Raw genomic sequence first — 19650 nt, 5'->3', positions numbered from 1 at the left:
TAGCATAATAGATAGAGATGTTAGATCGCTATATTGTGCACTTGAAACTAATGTAACATTGTGTATCAACTATACTTCAATTAAAAAATATCATATGCTTGTCATATTGTGAAGAATTAAAGAAATCTGGCCGTTTTAGAAAAGTCTTCCTTCACTGCAGTATTTTGCTTGCAGGATGAAGATGAGCTGGACTCCCACACCATGGTGAAGACTAGTTCAGAAAGTGTGGGCACGATGAAGGCCACGAGCACGATGAGTGAAGGGGCCCAGACCATGATTGAACATAACAGCACCATGTTAGAATCTGACCTGGGGACCATGGTTATAAACAGTGAAGACGAAGAAGAAGAAGATGGGACTATGAAAAGTATGTGGCTTTTTCCCAATGAATATTAATTTTCTATCTTCTATAGAAGTAGACTTCCTATTGAAACTAGGATACATTTTGTCTTTTTATAGCCAGTTGTGGAAAATTTTGTTTCCGGGCATAATTTAGCGGTAAGGAGAGTATGGCATAAGTAAATTTTAAAAAATTTAATATGGCAGAAATCAGCACATCTTTAACTTAGGGTTATGGAACTTTTTCTGTTAAAAGATACTAACCCATAGCTTAATTTAATTTGTAAAGTATTTTAGAGATAAAAATATAGTGTTCCTGGGGCACCTCAGTGGCTCGGTCGGTTGAGCCTCTGACTTCAGCTCAGGTCATGATCTCGTGGCTCGTGAGTTCAAGCCCCGCATCAGGCTTTGTGCTGACAGCTCAGAGCCTGGAGCCTGTTTTGACTTCTGTGCCTCCGTTTGTCTCTGCCCCTTCCCTGCTCATGCTCTGTTTCTGTCTCTCTCTCTCAGAAATAAATAAACATTTAAAAAAAAAAAAAAAAAAAGGATAACGTTCCTAACATTTACCTTCTCAGTAAAAAAGTGAACATAAAATTCTGTTCCAATAAATACAACATAATATTATTTCATGTTGTCTGAATTATCAGTTAAGCCACAGATGACAGAGGATGCAAGGTAAGAGAAGAAACAAGGTCTTGGTTGGGAAAAGAAGAAACATTGGAAAGAAGGATCAAGAGACGGGCTTACTCATGCCGAAAATTCAGTTCAGTGCATATTTACTGCTGCTTGTCATGTGTGAGGCACAGTGCCAGGCATGCTGCAGGGGCTAAAATGACGATTAAGACATTCTCTCTGATCTCCATTGCTTACAGAGTGATGAAGACAGAGATACTTTTGCAGACTAGCATTTCTTTTTGTACCTTTTAAGATTGCAGTTAACAGGGTAGGACATTGTGATTTCACAGTTATAGGCAAAAGCAGATTAATTACCTCTTGATACCTACTGACCCTCCTCTTCCCCCTCCTACCCTGGTCATGTGTGGTCAATGTCAAAATCTAAGCACTAGGCTGTTTTCCACTGCACAGCACTGCTTCTGAATGGCACAAAAGCAGTAATACATGATTTCTTGCATTATGGAGCCTAGAAAGTTATAAATATGCAAGTGATTTGCTACTATTGTAACGTGGAAATAGGCAGCAGTTTTCTCTGTGACATGTCTGTTTTCTTTTTGCATACCCCTTTCTTTTTGCTACTCCCCCCGTGAGGCTGCTTGGTGAGTCTTATTACCTCATGGCTTCAAGCCATTTGTTCACTGCTCTTGCTTTCTTCACATTTCCTGGTACATATAGCACATTATGGTTGTATTCTTTGAGAGGGAGGGTCATGAAGCACAAAATGCAAGCAGATTGCCACATAGTTAATCCTGGGTGGGAGTTGGGAAAGGGATATGAATTTTTTTTAAATCTCCCACAACTGGTGAGTCTCCTGAGCCTTTGCCCTGGAAAGCAGCCTACAAATTGTATTCGTGGCTAGGCTTCTGACTGCAGGAGGCCTTCTGCATCCATACCATGCTTACCCAACTGTGTCGGATGGTCTTGTAGCCTCCAAAGTGGTAGGGTACAAGTTAAGTGCCTTGCAGATTAAAAAGACCCTATGATAAGACAGTTTACAACATATTACCCCTCAGCATGTAGTATGGCTTTTCCACAGCTGGTAAAATTTCTTTTAGTAAAACTGTATAATCCTTAGCAGACCAGTTAGGTGATCATTGAGCGCTTCGCTGCATCTTCTGGAGAGCTACTGAGCTCCCTACAAAACTGCATAAACAACTTTTTCTGTGCAGTCACAGAGTTGAACATGAGTATTTAAGCAGTGGTTATTAAAAATGAGTTTTTATAGCATCTAATTCATGTTGGATTATATTTCAAGGAAGGGCTCTGTGATGATGATTTATCAGACGGCATGCATTAAATTATCAGTGCAGATTTCCACATACTTTTTGTAGCAAGTTTTAGCTTTGACAGCCACAGAAACCACTCAGTATATAATTTTATGTCCTAAGTATGATTTTGTTAGGCCATAGACGTTTTACTGAAAGCTCATTTTTAAGTTGAGCAGATAGCAGCTTATATACTTGCAGTTGTTTATGTGCTTTAGCAAATCTTGAATCCCATGAGCCAACTTTCCATGTAATTTAAGTTTCTGCAATTTAGACATCATTCTAGAATGTGGGACTTACGTGTTCCCAAAAGTCTAATCAAGTGATGTTGGTGTAACCCGCAGGGTTTGTCATCCTGTAGTATAGCAATAAAGAATATAAAGAAGTTATTGAGGCAGAACTTACTTTTCCTGAAACCACATAATTAGTTTTGGGTTGTTGTTGTTTTTTTTTTTTTTAATGATCTAAATCTTCTTTAAAATGTCTTAGATTAGTTGGTTTGAGCTCTCAGGTTATGTCATGTCAAAGCCCCATTTGCTAATGTGTCTTCAGCATTTTTGTTCCCCGAACACATCATAGCAATATATTATTTTTAATTTTCTAAGATGTCTAGAATGTTATATTGTGTGCTGAAGATCCTGATTTCCATAATCTTTCCTGTTGGAGTTTCAAATGAGTTGCCATATTCTTGTCAGCTTAAGTTATGTTTGCATATTCTTTTATACCTTTATTCATGAAGCTAGAATTTATGGATTTGTTTTCCTTACTTCTGAAAGATGTGGTGGTATGACTATAGGAAGCAAAATTATTAAAAGATCTCTTGAAAGTAAGTAGAGAATAGTGACAAAAAATATTTAAAATTTGATCTGTTTTTAAATGGGCATGGGGCACCTGGGTGGCTCAGTTGGTTAAGTGTTAGACTTTCAGCTCAGGTCATGATCTCATGGTTCATGGGTTCAAGCCCCACGTCGGACTCTGCGTTGACGGTGCAGAGCCTGCTTGGGATTCCCCCTCTCCCTCTCTCTGCCCCTCCCCCTGCTGACTCTCTGTCTGTCTCAAAATAAATACATAAACTTTAAAAAAATAATAAAATAGGCATAAGGGCATGTTCCCAGAAGAACTCTCCAAACCCGTTTTCAGTGATGATGGCATTCCTCTCACCCTCCCTCTCCCATCACTCCCACTCACATCTCCCTGGGGCCTCCTCATAACCCACAGGATGTCCAGGCTTCAGCTTGGTAACCAAGGTCTTTCACAATCTGGCACCAGCCAGTATTTATCCCTGGGTCTCTCCTTCTTCATATATTGTACTTTATCCAGTTGGACTTATGAATGTTTGACAGTAGGTGCACAGCAGGTTGGTTGTCATTAAGGGAATAAACATTTGGCACTTTCCATCCTGAAATAGTAGATTAGGACCAGGTCAAGAATCCGTTGTCATCAAATTTATGAGATACTAGAGATTATATCCTTGGGAGTGATTGTGGGAGAGTGATTGTTTCAGGAAAGAGAAAGACTGGGGCCTTTTACCATGTTCAGCTTAGATCTATACAGCTCAGTTTCTGTGGTGGAACTTTCTGGTCTCACAAAGCTGGGGCTGGATTGGTAGCTTTAGTTGCCCAGAGAGGAAACTGTCTCTGTAGGTATCTGAGGAAGAGCCACATTTTCCAGTCAGTTTAGAGATTATGTTTTATAGCTTTAGCTACTTGCTTATTCATATCCTTAACTTTTTTGCCCTATTCTCTTTCTCTTCTGCCCCTCCTGACAAAATGTGACTGTGGATCAGTGTCTTTGTCCATATTCTGGGCATCTTCACCATGGCTGCTGAGTGCTGATGGAAGCAATCTCAGATCTATGTAGATGGATCACCAGTTCAGGGCCTTCAGAACTTTCCTGGAGCCCGTGTTTCTCTGCCTCAGCTCTTTCTCCTGCAAAGTGGCTATTTTAGACCTTCACTAAGTCTCTTCCTGCCACCTCTCCTCTCGGTTTCAATAGGTGACCTTGCTTTCTGCTTCATAGAAAAGAAAAATTAAACGTTATCATTTGAGAATATAGAAGGACTATACAGATGTTTTAAGCATAGACTTTGGAATAAGATAGAAAATTTAGAGTCGTCCTTAACTTCTCTCTCTTTCTCACCCCTCTCTGAATTCACATCATCTCGAGTTCTGCCTCCTGAATCTCTCTGCCCTCTTCCCACCATCTCTGCTGGCATTTCCCTAGTGTAGATCCTCATAGTGTCTCACATGAAAGGCTTCCTAATTGATCCCCGGCCTCCATCCTTAGCACCCCCCCTCCTCACCGATCCAGCATCCCTCTCTTCTGCTTATGGCTCTCCAGCAACTCCCCATTGCTCTCACTTAAAGCCCAACATGGATTAAAGGGCAGTAGACACTCTGGTGTCTGCTCACCTTTCTATTTCGTGGCTCATTATTCCCTGTCCAGCCTTCTTCCAGCTCCTCAGCTTTTAGAATGCTCTTTCATACCTTTGGGCTTTTGCACTGCACAGCCCCTCTGTTTGGACTGCTGATTCCTTGGCTACTCCATATTCATCCTCTCAGGCTCAGTCAAGGGGCTGCTTCCCTCACTGACCCAGCTGGGGGATGGTGCCCCTCCCATAGGCTGCCAGCTCACTTCATGCTGTTCCTCGGAATAGCATCTGTCACACCGTATTGTAATTGCTTGTTTCTGTGTGATTATCTCTTTACTCCACTGTATTCCCAGTGCTTAAGGCAGTATCCAGCACAATAGTAGAAATTCATCAAATCTTTTCTGACCAAATGATGTGGTGTACTGAGAAGACCATGGGACTTAAAGTCAGACCACGTTTAACTGTGTTCATCTTTTCTGAGCTTCAGTGATGTATATTTGTTTTTCTGGTCTTTTGTGGATATGTGTTTGTGTGTGAGTGCAGATTAACTTAGGTACATATATCAAGCACCTAGCAGAGTAGGTCACCAATAAGAAATAATCTCCATCTGTTCCTCTGTCAGTTTGGCCTTCCAGCAGCTTGGGAAACTGGACCCCTGCTTCCTGCACGGTGAGGGAGGCCTGGGCTTCCCGGGACTGCACATGTTGAGCCAGTGAGCAGTGAGCCAGTCCTTTTCCTTCCCAGGGCAAACTCTTGCTCCCACCCTCCCCTCCTTCCTCTAAGACCTCGCTCCATTTCTAGTTATTCAGTAAGATAGCCAGAAGGGGTGCTATGGGGAATAATGACCCCCAAAATGAACAGGGTAGCACAGACATAAATATGAACAATTTGAATGGCAAGATGAGGAGATGGGAAGGGATCACGCAGTTGATCTGAGGATCTGCAAGTAGAGGTATGATCGATAATGTGTGTTGAGATAACTTTCAAGTGAGAGAACTATGTTCCACTGTTCGTGAAATTTGATGTCTCTTTGAGAAAAATGAAAAATGCATGAAAGCGTCACGAGACACGAAAGAGTAAATTTAAATTTTACTGTAAATTTTATTTTCAGAAAAGAGAAAAAAGGGTGGATTTCTCAAATTATAGCTGTCATTAGTGGAGGGTCTGGCATAGGCCATTGTTGTGCTCAGGACTCTGCATATATGATCTTACTGACCCCTCACAAGGACCCTGTAGAGTAGCATCATTACTACCATTTGCCCCTGAGGAAACTGAGACTTGGGAATGTGAAGTGACTTGTCCAAGGTCTTACAGCCAGTAAGCAGTGGAACCAATATACAGATCTTGGTTTGGCCCCCAGATCAACATCACTACTCAGGGGCTGGTGAGCTTGGCATCCCTTTCGGGCGGGAGTGTAGAATATCTATAAATGCTTTAGGAAAGGAGACTGAGATTAGTACAACTTTGCATAGTTCGCTGGGAACGAATCATACCAAGATAATGGAATTTCCTTTTTTCGACAGCATGGCTAAGCTTATATAGGTCAGAGGAAATTGTGGGTTTGGATATTGTGTTTTAGGATTTTGGAAAAGTATTTGACAAGGTTTCTGATGCTATCCTGGTAGCCACTATGTAGTATGAACTGGCTGATGGTTCTGTTATGAGGGTTGAATGGTTACAGCTACATGGGCTTGTATCAGTCAGCGTTTATTGGAGGAAACAGAAACTGCTCTGGGCATTTTAAACATAAAGAGATTTAAGTCAGAGATGTGACTATTAACAAAATCTGTGGAAACGTTGGAAAAGAGGGCTGTGTAGACTAGGCCTCCAGGAATGCCTCTACCTCAGGAGTGGCCCTGGATGGAATATATGGCTGCTGCAGTCAGGAAGGCAGTGAATCCAGAGGTTGCCATTGGCCTCTGGAGTTCAGTGATACAGACTGAGCTCAAGCCCTGTTGCCCTTCAGGGATTAGAATGCTACCAGGGCTACTGCAACCTGTGAGGCTGTTGACTGGACGCTGGCATGCTGCTCTAAGAAACCCTTACCTCTTCAGTACTGTGCTTGTCAGAGGCTCATGGCTTCCGCCTGCCTTCTTTTCCAATCATGAAAAAGTGCACTTATCCAGGATAAGGTGCAGGGAGTTCTAGGAAATGCAGTGTTTAGCTTTCCCACCTGTACAATAAGAAGGCTTACCAGAGGCAATGGCAGTGGTTGCTAAATTTCAGTCAGCCGTAGTGTTCAGTCTTAAACTGTCAAGGAGAAGATTTCTCATTGTATGCTATAGGGCCTAGGCCTCAGCGCTGGCTGAGCTTAACATTTTTTACGGAAACTTGGATGAAGCTGTACAGTGAAAGTCTGTTGGAATTGCAAATGACGTGAAGTGGAGCAAAATATAAATAACATTCTAAGACGCGATTAGGATCTTAAGAGATCTCCACACACTGGAGCAGTGGGCTTGATTTACGAGATAAACCCTGCTCCTGGGTCCATGTAGCTAACCTCAGAAGTGTATATCATAGTAGGAGCCCCTCAGAGATACTGGTTCTGCAGGCCAGAGTAGGGCCTGGGCATCTCAATTTAAAAAATAAATCAAAAAATCAAAACAGTAAAACTGTACAGGTACTTCTGAGGTGCAGCTAGGACTAATAACCACATTTTAGAACAAGGAAATAAGCAACTTCACTCTGCTCTCAATGCCTAGAACTTATCTGGAGTATATAGGAGGGGTGGAGACACAGTGGAGCATATTCAGTAGAGAGTGAGTGACCCAGATGGTAAAGTTAGTGGAGGCCATGTTGTATTAAGAATGGGTAGAGAAATTACCAGTCATTTTTATCTTTTATATTATTTATATTAACCTTCATAACCTGTTTGTCAATGATGAAATGTTGGGTTAAGTTATTATAATTGAGTGTGTATTTTATAAATGTTTTCTTTTCATATATTTATAACACATAGTGATTTTAAAAATATTTCACTGTTTTATTGTTTCATTTTGGGCAGCACATTTATGTAATTTCACTTAATTACTAAGAGAAAGCCAGTTAGGTTCTGCTTTAGATTTTTAGGAGTGTATCCTAGAAATAGATCCTAGATTGATTTTAAAAGGATTTAGGAGAGATACCAAGAAGGGGACACTGACCCCTGTGTATTCCTGCTCCCTCATTCATCTGATGTCCTTGAACAAAATTGTAAATGAGAGACCATTTGCTCGGAGCAACAGCCTCCCTGGCCCCTTCTTTGCTAAATAACATCTTCTCTCGCAGCTCTGGTTCAGTTCCATTCCTTCTCACTTTCTTCCAAAACCTGTTTTAGGAAAGCATCAGACATGTAGGTATAAAATGATTAATAATGTTTTATGTTCATGAGTCTTTTCCTCCAAAATTCCAGAGTTTTGAACCAAAGGAGTAAATCACTAAGGATGGAATTTGAGATGCCAAGAAACCATTAACCAGGGTAGGGGAGATCAGAGATCTTACCATTCTTTCATGAAAAACTTTTGTATGCATCTTTAATTGGTAAGATTGATCTTGCCCGTGACATAGCAATAAAAGTGACAACAGTAAACTACCGCTCCCGCCTGCAGCTGGGTGCACATACCCGTAATGATATAGGCAGTCAGCAGCCCTTGATTTCTCTTTACAGAAATACAAAATGTCCAGCAAATGTGTGGCTACAGTGGTTTTGAGTTACCTGGCGGTACTGAATATGGTCTGCTCTTCTGTGTGCTCTTGGTCCGTGGAATGTTCAATGATGTGTGACCCAGCTTGAGTCTGTTAGTGTAGGTATTTTGGTCATAGGATACCTCTTTTACTAGCAAAAGCACAGACAAGCCTGTGAAATAGGAGTCTTCCTTGCACAAATGGAAATCTGTCTTTCTTGTAAAGGCCTCTGAAGGAAGGTTTCCATAGACACACAGTGGCCATTACAATGCTCATTACTCAGACAGGAAATCATCCCTTTTATTTAACTAAAATCCTTGGGCTTCAATTTGTCTGTTTTCCTTTATTCTGCCCTCATTGGAGATGGAAAACAGCTGGTCACTATTTTCTGGGGAAGAACCCTTCTTGTATACTTGGATGCTTATTAAATGGTGTCCTCAGACTTTTTCTGGCTGAACAATTTCAGTCCCTTTAACCTTTGTGCAGGTATTATTTTCTAAGCTTTTAATCTTTTTTATGAATAGCCTCTGGATCTTCTCCATGTTGTCTGTATCCTCCTTTGTTTTAAAATAGTCCGATGAAGTTAAGAAAAAGCTGATGTCAGTAGCTTCTGTACTAACATCCTGGCTTTTATGTATATTCACTGTATTCCTGGCAGCAAATTAAAGAACAGATTTCCAAGATCATTAATCAGGTGGAACACCCACATCTTAAAATATTTTTAGAAGATCAAATTAGGTAATATTCATAAATTCCTTTGATGTGAAAATATCTTAGGCTAAAGTTGTGATTAATTGTTATTTCATTCCCTACACTTAAGTGTCTTTGTCATCATCATGTTAAGAAATTAAAAATTAAACACATTACATTTTGTTAAAGTATTTTTGAAATTCCTTTATATATTTAAATTCCCATGAAGACATTTCACCTGCTTAGAAGACATGTACAAATTAAGAAAGTTAATGACTGGCATATTTGCTAAAGGTATTATATTCACACAGTTTAGTTTCCTTGTACATGTTCTGGGGAATGTGTGAAGGAGAAGCAAAACAATTTTTTTTTTCTTTAAACTTTCAAATGCACAAAGGGATTGAGTGGTGATTATTTTAGTCTTTATTGCTAAAGAATTCTTAGTTGCACAGCAGGTAGTTGAAGGAATTGGGGCCAAAATTGAGGACAAGGTAATTTGGAACATTAAATTTATTAATAAAATAAAAATATTTTTATATAAGCTAGGGTCAGAATTCAGCTGCAACTGGAGAAATTGATGTCAGTTTAATGTGATTGTTCTTTCTGTGTTTAAAAAAAGTATTTGCCATAGCAACCGCAATCACATAAGACAGAGCTTACCACTGTGAGATTTTTCCACCTCATTCTTCTGTTGAAGGGCCTACTATTTCTTTTTTCCTCTTTTCAAAAATTAATTGTAGGTCAGAAACATCACCCTCTCTGTCCCATATTTCTGTGAGCATGCGTCTCCTTGGAGGCCCCACTGCACGCCCTGGGCATGTGTTTGACGTTGTGTGGTTACACGTTCCTAGGCAATTACAGCTGCCCCCCTTCATAACTTTTAAAACAACCCTGACCTATTTTTGTCCTTAGACATTTTAAAAAGTTGTTTTTAACATGTTCTTTATGTATAACCAAGATATATTCTAAGTGTTAATACGTTTAAAGTTAAATGTTTTAAATTAAACAATGGAAAATATTTGGAACTGCAAGCACATAATTTGAATTAAAAATTATGTGTCAGCAGATCTTGTTATAAAGTTATCTGAAAAGAAAAATCTAATGGAATAGACTTCCGTCTTTTATTTAAGTTGATTTTTAGACTTTTGTTAACTCTCTGTGAGAATGTTTCTTTCTAATTTAGGAATGGGTTATTTTTCCAGATTTTGAGTGTGGAGCCCAACAGGCATTTTACCGTGGGTATTTAGGCCAGCCTGTAAAAGACACTTAATATGATGGTGTATCTAAAATGCAATGAAAATTAAACCACTATGAATAATAGCAGATTTCAAGTTTCAAATTGGGGTATTCCTACAGTAAAACTGAAGATTGCTGCTCTTACCTCTTCCTACATGCTCCACTTGGGAACAGAAATGTATCAGTTGGGGACTGAATTTGGCTCTGTGTACCAGAAAACCCAAATAATAGTGGTTTTAACAAAGTAAGATTAATTTCTTTTCTCATTTAACAAGAGATCGAGAAGCAGAGCATCCTGCATTGGTAGACTGATTTCATGCGGTCCTTAGTGATACTTTCTGTGATGCTATCTTTGAGGTATCAAAGATACCTTCTCTTGTCCTCCTGCTTACGGAATAACTGCTAGATCTTCAGCCATCAAGTCTGCGTTCCAGGCAGGAAGAAAGAGCAAGAAGAAACTGGGGGTATTACCTACACCAAGAAAATTGAACTTTCCTAGAAACCCTCATCTTTTGTGTCGTTGGCCAGAATTGTGTTACGTGGCCATTCCTCTCCACAGGAGAGACACCTTGGCACCTCAAGGAAGGGAGGATCTATTGATATTAGGGTAGGCAAAATTTTCACTTTAAGACACTGGAACACTATTGCTAGCACATGTGACTTGGGATAGGAGCTCCCGATTAAGATAGGGTTAGGACCAGCACAGGATTGTTGGGATGTAAACATAGATTCCCAGAAAGAAATTCCTTAGTCATTTTCTTTTTTCTTTTAGTCAGCTCCAGGGATTGGTCTGTCTCTTCCCTTTCTATTGCCACTCCTTATTTCTGCTTTTACTCTTCTGACTCATGGCAGACAAGAATACTGCTTGGCTTTATCCTTCTTCCTTACTCTCTACATCTCTAAAGGAAGTACCTCCCAGCCCAAATTACTTTTTGTTGTGAAGGTTGTTATAAAAGATTAAAAGTTTTCCTCTACTTTATTATTCTCTGTATTGGAAAAGCAACTTTTTAAAAATTATTCTTTTATTGCAATCTTCCATCTTTTTTTTTTTTTTTTTTTTTTGAGAGAGAGAGAGTGAGCGAGCACACGCTCCCTGCTTGGAGCCCTATGCCAAGCTCAGTCTCACAACTGTGAGATCATGACCTGAGATCAAGAGGTGGACTCTTTAACTAACTGAGACACCCAGGCACCCCAGAAAAGCAACTTTTAAGATTTTATTTTTCTCCTCTCCTTTCCTGTGCACGTTGCTGCTGTTAAAATGTAGGCCATATTAGAATAACTGCTCTATAAATATTAGTTTCCAATAAGAAAATATTACTCTTGTATTTACTGAGATACAAAGGTCTGTACTAAGAGTCACTAGTATATCACAAGACCCTGACAGTTTCAGTACAATAGCAGGACATTGGTGAAGATTCTAGGATGAAGAATTTCATGTCTCCTAATTGAGAAGCAGACAAGGAAGACTAACTAGGGTCTCTGTGGTGAAGCCAGTATTGACTAGAGGGACAACTGCTAAGAGCAATGTGAGCCTGGCCTGGTGTGGGAAGCGGGAGGGGCATTGGTCAGGGAGTGCTGTTGGCTTCAGTGGATTAATGATGTCATAATATGTTTTTGTTTTGTTTTATTTTTCCAAAGCACCTAATATACAAAATTCATTTTTAGAAGAGTGCTGTTTAGAAATTTGCTGCGGTGAAAATCTGTGTTTGTCAAATGCAGTTAGTAATTGTGATCTCCATGGTGTCTTACTTTTCCAGGAATGAGTTGCCAACGAAGCCACTGTTACTCTTTTGATTCTGATTTTACTATATAAATATTGATAACCCTTTCTCGTACCAAGTGCCAAATTTTTGAGATCTCTATGTGTGTAACCCATCTTAAGACTAGCTGGTTAAAATAAGAACTTACAAATAACTAATCCTATTACAAAATTACTCTTAAACAAGAAAAGAATATCAAGCAGAGAAAGTTTTCATTTGAGGGATTATCTTTATCCCCTCCATCATTTGACTTACTCATTTTATAGAAAATTCATTGAGCAACACTTGTAATATTTTATTATTTATTCTCATAAAAAAGGAAGAGGTAGAGAAAAATTGAGGTTAAATTCCTGGCTTTATTTTTTAATAAAAGGTTTCCATAGGAGCCAAATTTTAATTCTGGAGATAAAGATGTCTTGTAATAATGAGGCCCAGAACTACTAGGTATTTATCCAAGGGATACAGGTATGCTGTTTCAGAGGGGCACATGCACCCCAGTGTTTATAGCAGCACTATTGACAATAGCCAAATTATGGGAAGAGTCCAAATGTCCATAGATGGATGAATGAATAAAAAAGATGTGGTGTATATATATACAATGGAGTATTACTCAGCAGTCAAAAAGAATGAAGTTTTGCCATTTGCAACTACGTGATGGAACTAGAGGGTATTATGCTAAGCGAAATTAGAGAAAGACAAATATCATATGACTTCACTCATATGAGGACTTTAAGAGACAAAACAGATGAATTTAAGGGAAGGGAAGCAAAAATAATATAAAAACAGGGAAGGGAAAAAAACATAAGAGACTCTTAAATATGGAGAACAAACAGAGGGTTACTGGAGGGGTTGTGGGAGGGGAGATGGGCTAAATGGATAAGGGACATTAAGGAATCTACTCCTGAAATCATTGTTGCACTGTATGCTAACTAACCTTGGGTGTAAATTAAATAATAATAATAATAATAATAATAATAATAATAATAATAGAAAAAGAAAAAAAAATGAAAAAAAAATAACGAGGCCCAGAGGTGAATCAGGAGTTCTTAAAATCTGTTGAAAATGTTATTGGAATGTATGTCCCATCCAAATGTCAGTAATTTAACCTCATCAGATTAAACAATTTATTTTTTTAACAATAGGAGATTTTAGGGAAGAAAATTGATAATAAATTGATAATTTAGGGAAGAAAATTGATAATATCTTTATATTATGTTTATTGATTATTGAGATATTGTACCTTTCCTCCTATATTTTGTTCATTTTTAACATACCAGTAAAGTCTGTTCTGACAGGGAATATAAAGACAGCTTTGGCTGTTATCTTGATACATTGTCCCTGAGGAGTTCTTTTTTCATGGATTTTGTATGTAGGATATGAGAGTGTTGTAAGTTCTGAAAGTTTACTATGAATATTGATATTTTATACTATCCTAATTTTGATGGAATGTCTAGTATCTTTTCAGGGGGTACCATTTGGGTCCCAGATGTCTTCTCACCCTTATTTTCAAGCCTTCTAAAGCCTGAGCAGTTCTGATTAGATGATGAGTCTTTAGATAAACAGTTTTTTCCCCTATTTTTCCACTAATACATGCATATTCTGAATATCAGATTCCTTCTGACTTCACTGGGACAAATCATTCTAAAAACTGTAGTAGTCACAATAATTTCTCAAATTTATTATTGCCAATTCACAGTTGCTAGTACTGAAATACTAGCAGCCTCTTACTAATTCAAAAGTAATGATGTTGAAATGCCACATACCATCTCATTAGCTCTTCCTCATGCCATTGATGTTGAACATCTGGGTGGATAATCAAAAACACTCCTTGATGATCATAGTTCTCTTATTTGTGAAATTATTTGGGTTCCTGCATTAGGGAACTTATAGTCTAACGAAAAGACAAACTCAGAAACACATATAAAAGACATAATTCATAGACTGAAAATAAAAAATAAACATTACTTTTACTAATAATTATTCGTGTTTGCTTACATTGTATCATAATGACTCACTTGATCAGGGATTAGGTACAACCATTAAAGCACCCATAAGAAAATGAAAAAGGCCTCTATGTAGCTATTAAAAAATAAAATTACTTGTAAATAAAGACCTGCAGATGTATAGAGAAAAACTTGGTTAGCTTAAAAAGACTTAAAAACATATAGTCGGCAGGGCCTCGAAATATTTGTACATCCATGTTCATTGCAACATTATTGAAAATAGTCAAAAGTGTTTATTGACAGATGAATGGGTAAACAAAATGTGAGTTATACATACAATGGAATATTATTTAGCTTAAAAAGGAAGGGAATTCTGACACATGCTAATACATGGATGAACCTTAAGGACATTAAACTTTAGAAGTTAGCTTTAGTTTTAGAACTGGTAAGTTTGAGGTAACTCTGACTCACCTCAGATGGAGTAGTCCAAAAGTAAGCAGTAGGAAAGTCAAGATATAGAACTTAGAAGTGAGCTTTAGAAATAAAAAATTGGTTTTCTGACTTAAATATGGCAAAGTTTTAGAAATAGAACTCAGAAGCAAGATCTAGGCTGGTGAAGTGACAGTTAGGAGTCACATATAAATATGATAGGCGAAACTATGGGAGTCCAGGATGAGGTGGAATCAGCTAGAAAGACTGTAAGGAAACAAAGACATAAGAGAAACCTGGGTAAGTCCTTATAACTTCTTTAGCTTGTGGTGTGCAATGACAATAACAATGGAGGCTTAGGTGTTTAAAAATAAGTGTGTTTTAAAATTTTACTTCATTTGACAGACTTCAATATACTTGAAACGATTTTTAGTAAACTATAATAAAGATTCTTGCCAAAATTCTCAAATGTTTTCTACAATCTAAGAATATTGTGGGTCTTTGCCTAATCATTAGTCAAATTTTTATGTGGCCTGGATATTTTTGTTTTTTCATTGTTTCATTTTACTTTGTTCTTCATTAAATTGACAATGTTGGCCTTGAATCTGACCAGTGCAAATTTATTATTTGCTCAATAAAAAAATCGTACTTCGATAAAAACCACACTTCTTTAAATGTAAGAACTTATGCCGTTTCTGTGTTCTTTGTTTACCTAAGGAAACGCAACTTCACCACAAGTACAAAGACCGTCTTTTATGGACTACTTTGATAAACAGGACTTCAAGAATAAAAGTCATGAAAACTGTAATCAGAACATGCATGAACCCTTTCCTATGTCCAAAAATGTTTTTCCTGACAACTGGAAAGTTCCTCAGGATGGAGACTTTGACTTTGTAAGTACATTTTAATTCTTCCATTTATGTTTTATCCTTCTTCATTTTATCATCACATTGAGAAGCACAGTTTGTGTGTGTGTGTGTGTGTGTGTGTGTGTGTGTGTATAAAACTTAGACAATGAGTGTATTAATATTCAGTGTATAGCTATATATGTAGATAAGAGAGTGGTAAAATTATTGTTTGCTTGTAGACAGGTATTTGCAGAGAAATGTAAATAATTGCTTATAGCTAAATAAATCAGAGACCAAATTTAGAGAAATGTTTAGGACTCTTTAAAACTAAAATAACAACTATGTCAAAAAATGTTTTTAGGGACGCCTGGGTGCCTCAGTTGGTTAAGCGTCTGACTCTTGATTTCAGCTCAGGTCATGGTCTCACAGTTCATGGGATTGAGCCCTGTGTCAGACTCCGTGCTGACAGCACGGGATCTGCTTATGATTCTCTCTCTCTCTCTTTCTCTCTCTCTCTCTTCCCCTCTCTCTCCCTCCCTCCCCCCACCCGTCCTAACCCCTGCTTGTGTGTGCTTTCTCTCAAAGTAAATAAACTTAAAAACATTTTTTAATAGTGCAAATACCAGATATTTCTGACAGTAAATTTACTTTCCAAAGTAAATGGTACAAAGGTATTTATGATATAGACTTTGAGAAATTTGCCTCAACTTTGATAGTTAATTGAATTAGTTTCTACTTGGTAAGTGTTAATTCCACTTGGTTTGTCAGAAATAATAGTCCTGTTGTATATCTAGTTAGCATATAAATTTCAGTATAAAACTGTGCCTCATTGCTTCTTTGTTATATTTTCTCTTTATTTCTTCTGCCCTGCTCCTTGTTATTCATTTCTTTTAAAGACTGCGTATAAGGGGCGCCTGGGTGGCGCAGTCGGTTGAGCGTCCGACTTCAGCCAGGTCACGATCTCGCGGTCTGTGAGTTCGAGCCCCGCGTCGGGCTCTGGGCTGATGGCTCGGAGCCTGGAGCCTGTTTCCGATTCTGTGTCTCCCTCTCTCTCTGCCCCTCCCCCGTTCATGCTATGTCTCTCTCTGTCCCAAAAATAAAAAAAAAAAAAAAAAAAAAAAGACTGCGTATAATATAGGTGAACAATTCTAAAGCAACTATTTCCACATCTTGAAGTAAATTCTCAAAATGAGTTCTTTAATGGAGTAGAAATTTTTATGGAGTAAATTTTTGCTTTAGCATGTTTTAAATAATATGTTAGTTTTGCATATTGTTCTGTAAGATTTTTTTCCACATAAAATAACTATAATCCTATAGTTATAGTTACAGCTATAAATATAAATAAATGCATTTCTTTATAAGTAAATAGAATTTTAGGTATATGTATATCTTTAATGTTTTTAAATAATAGCCATTTTGCTTAGTCAACATGCCTCTAAATGCTTTGGGATTATAAGTATTTTTAATGTTTAGTACTTTTCTCCTAAATATTGTGATTGTGTTTTGAAATAATCAGATACTAAAGTTTCAAAATCTATTCCCAATATAGTTAGTACAGATAGCTAGCAAATTTCAGCAAGGGCGCAAGTTTGCCTGAAAACATTAATTGTAATATCTACTTATTTTTGTCTTTTCAATTTTGAAGTTAGATATTCAAAAATAAAATCTATATTTCTATAGTAGTTCTGGGAAGATTTCATTTTAACCTGTCTACTTTTTAAAAAATCATAAATTATTTAGAATGCTGACATTCAAGCTTTAAATCATTCATGAACATGATGAATTATGTAGAGTATTTAGCATCAAAGAACTTTGTCTTGTCTCAGTTGGAATAAATCTTAATAGCCTCTGAGAAACAGTTTGAAATGAGCTACAAAGTAATGAATAAATTATCATGGTTAAGAAATAGCAAATAAAATGATTTAATTCTATTTCTGTTTCAGTTAGTCTTTGCTATACCCCCCCCCCCCCAACTTAATGGCTTAAAATAACAACTATTTTATTTGTTCACAATTTTGTTGGTAAGCATTTTGACTAGGTTCGGTGGAGTGGTTCTTCTCCTGGTCTTACCTGGGGTCTGTCAAGTGGCTGTAATCATCTGGCAGCTTGACGGGATCTGAATGATCTCTCTAAAATTACCTCACTCTTAAAAAAAAAAGTTAATTATTGAGAGAGGGCGAGAGAGACAGAAGGCAAGCAGGGGAGTGGCAGAAAGAAAAGGGGACAGAGGATCCAAAGCAGGCTCTGTGCTGACAGCAGAGAGCCTGATGCCGGGCTCAAATTCATGAACTGTGAGATCATGACCTGAGCTGAGTTGGACGCTTAACCGACTAAGCCACCCAGACACCCCTAAAATTACCTCACTTGTGTGTGTGGCAGTGGTGCCCACAGTAGCCTAGGTCATATGATGCTATCAGGCAAGCCTGGCATTTTTATGTGGTTGTAGCAGCCTACCAAGAGGGTGACAGAGAAGTTGTAAGGCCTCTTCAGACCTACGCCTAGAATCTGCACAGTGTCCATTTATAATAGCATCGAAAAGAATGAATCCTTAGGAATAATCTTAACAAAAGGTGGTGAAAGACCTATACACTGAAAACTATAAAGCGTTGCTGAAAGAAATTAAAGATACCAATATAAAGAAAGATATTTCTTGTTCATGGGTTATAAGATTTACTGTTGTTAAGATGTCAGTATGGGCCAAAGCAATCTGTAGATTCAGTGTGATCTCTGTCAAAATCCCAATGACATTTTTGTTGCAGAAATACAAAAATCCATCCTAAAATTCATATGGAATTTGAAAGGACTCAAATAGTCAAAACAGTCTTGAAAAAGAGAAATGAAGTTGGAGATCTCATCTTAACCAATTTCAGAACTCATACAAAGCTTTAGTAATCAAAACAAGACAGACATATAGACCAGTTGAGTAGAATAAAGACACCAGAAATAAACCGTCCCATATATAATCAGGTGATTTTTGGCAGAGATACTGAGACCATTCAATGGGGAAAGAACAGTCTTGTCAACAAATGATACTGGGGAAATTGGACAGCCATGTGCAAAAGAATGAGGTTGGGCCCTTACTCTACACTATGTACAAAAATTAACTCAAAATGAAAGATCTAAACATAAGAACTAAAACTATAAAACTCTTAGAAGAAAACATAAGAGAATCTTCCTAACATTGGATTTGGCAATGATTTCTTAGATATGACACCAAAAACACAGGGAACAACAAAAAATAGATAAATTAGGGTACATTAAAATCAATTTTTTTGTGCATCTAAGGACACTGTCAATAGAGTGAAAAGGCACCCCATGGAATGGGAGAAAACATTTGCAAATCACATATCTGATAAGGGGTTAACATCTAGGATATATAAAGAACTACAACTCAACAGCAAAAAAACCAAACAACCCGGTTAAAAAATGAGTGAGGGACTTAAATAAATATTTTTCCAAAGAAGATATACAAGTGACATTATTCATGATAGGCAAAAGGTGGAAGCAAGCCAAGTGTCCACTGATAGATGAATAGATAAACAAAATGTGGTATATACATTCAAGAGAATATTTTTCAGCCTACAAAGGAAGGAAATTCTGACACATGCTGTAACCTCGCTATAACATGAATAAACTTTGAAGATATCATGCTAAGTGAAATAGTCAATCACGGAAGAACAAATACTGTGTGATTTCACTTATATGAGACACCCAGAATAGTCAGATTTACAGAGGGAGAAAGTTGAATGGTGGCTGCCAGGGGCTGTGGGGAGAGGGGAAAGGAGAGAGTTCTTGTTTAATGGGCACAGAGTTTCAGTTTTGCAAGTTGAAAAAAGTTCTGGGGTTGGATAATGGTGATGTTTGCATAACGGTGTGAATGTATCTCATACACTGAACTGTAAACTTAAAAATCATCAAAAGGCTAAATTTGACGTTCTGTATTTTTTACCACAATAAAAATAAATAAATAAGAGGAGGGGAGAATTCTCAGTGTCATTTCTACCATATTCTGTTAAGTTTAAATATGTCACAAGGCCAGTCCAGATTCAAGGGATTTAGAAATCGATTTTATCTCATGATGGGGAAAAGAGCAGAGTCCCATTGCAGAGAGCTCTGCAAAATGAAAGGATTTGTTGTGATCATCTTTGCAAATGTTCCACTAGAAATTGTCATAATTAAAATTCAACTAAAATTAGAATCTTGAATTTAGGAAATTGGAGGTCATTTGTGATTTTGGTAAGGGTCGTTTCAGTACCCTGCTTTTTAAATTTTCACACACAACTTTTGACATGTAGCTTTCCACTGTCCCTTTTAGGCTCCTTCTAGTTTTGTAAATTAAAGCATTGAATTTCCAGTGGCCGGCTCCTCTAAACCTCTGGTAAAATTGTCAGCCTATCATGTATTTTGGAGTCCTTCTATCTGGAAGTTACA

The 19650-nt window shown here is 37.7% G+C and overlaps 1 protein-coding gene across 1 annotated transcript in view; it reads left to right on the top strand.

Annotated features, from left to right (window-relative positions):
• The window catches only part of STK3 (serine/threonine kinase 3), a 283379-nt gene that overhangs the window by 196990 nt on the left and 66739 nt on the right, over positions 1-19650 (top strand). The window contains 2 exon segments of the mRNA XM_019468023.2: positions 175-367; positions 15089-15264. Coding sequence (XP_019323568.2) covers positions 175-367; positions 15089-15264 — 369 coding nt within the window.

This window comes from Panthera pardus, unplaced genomic scaffold (assembly GCF_024362965.1).
Source record: "Panthera pardus isolate Hobbes unplaced genomic scaffold, ASM2436296v1 HiC_scaffold_7, whole genome shotgun sequence".
Classification (NCBI taxonomy): Eukaryota; Metazoa; Chordata; class Mammalia; order Carnivora; family Felidae; genus Panthera; species Panthera pardus.
The sequence above is the reverse complement of the archived record's forward strand: the minus strand, read 5'-3'. Positions and strand labels throughout refer to the sequence as shown.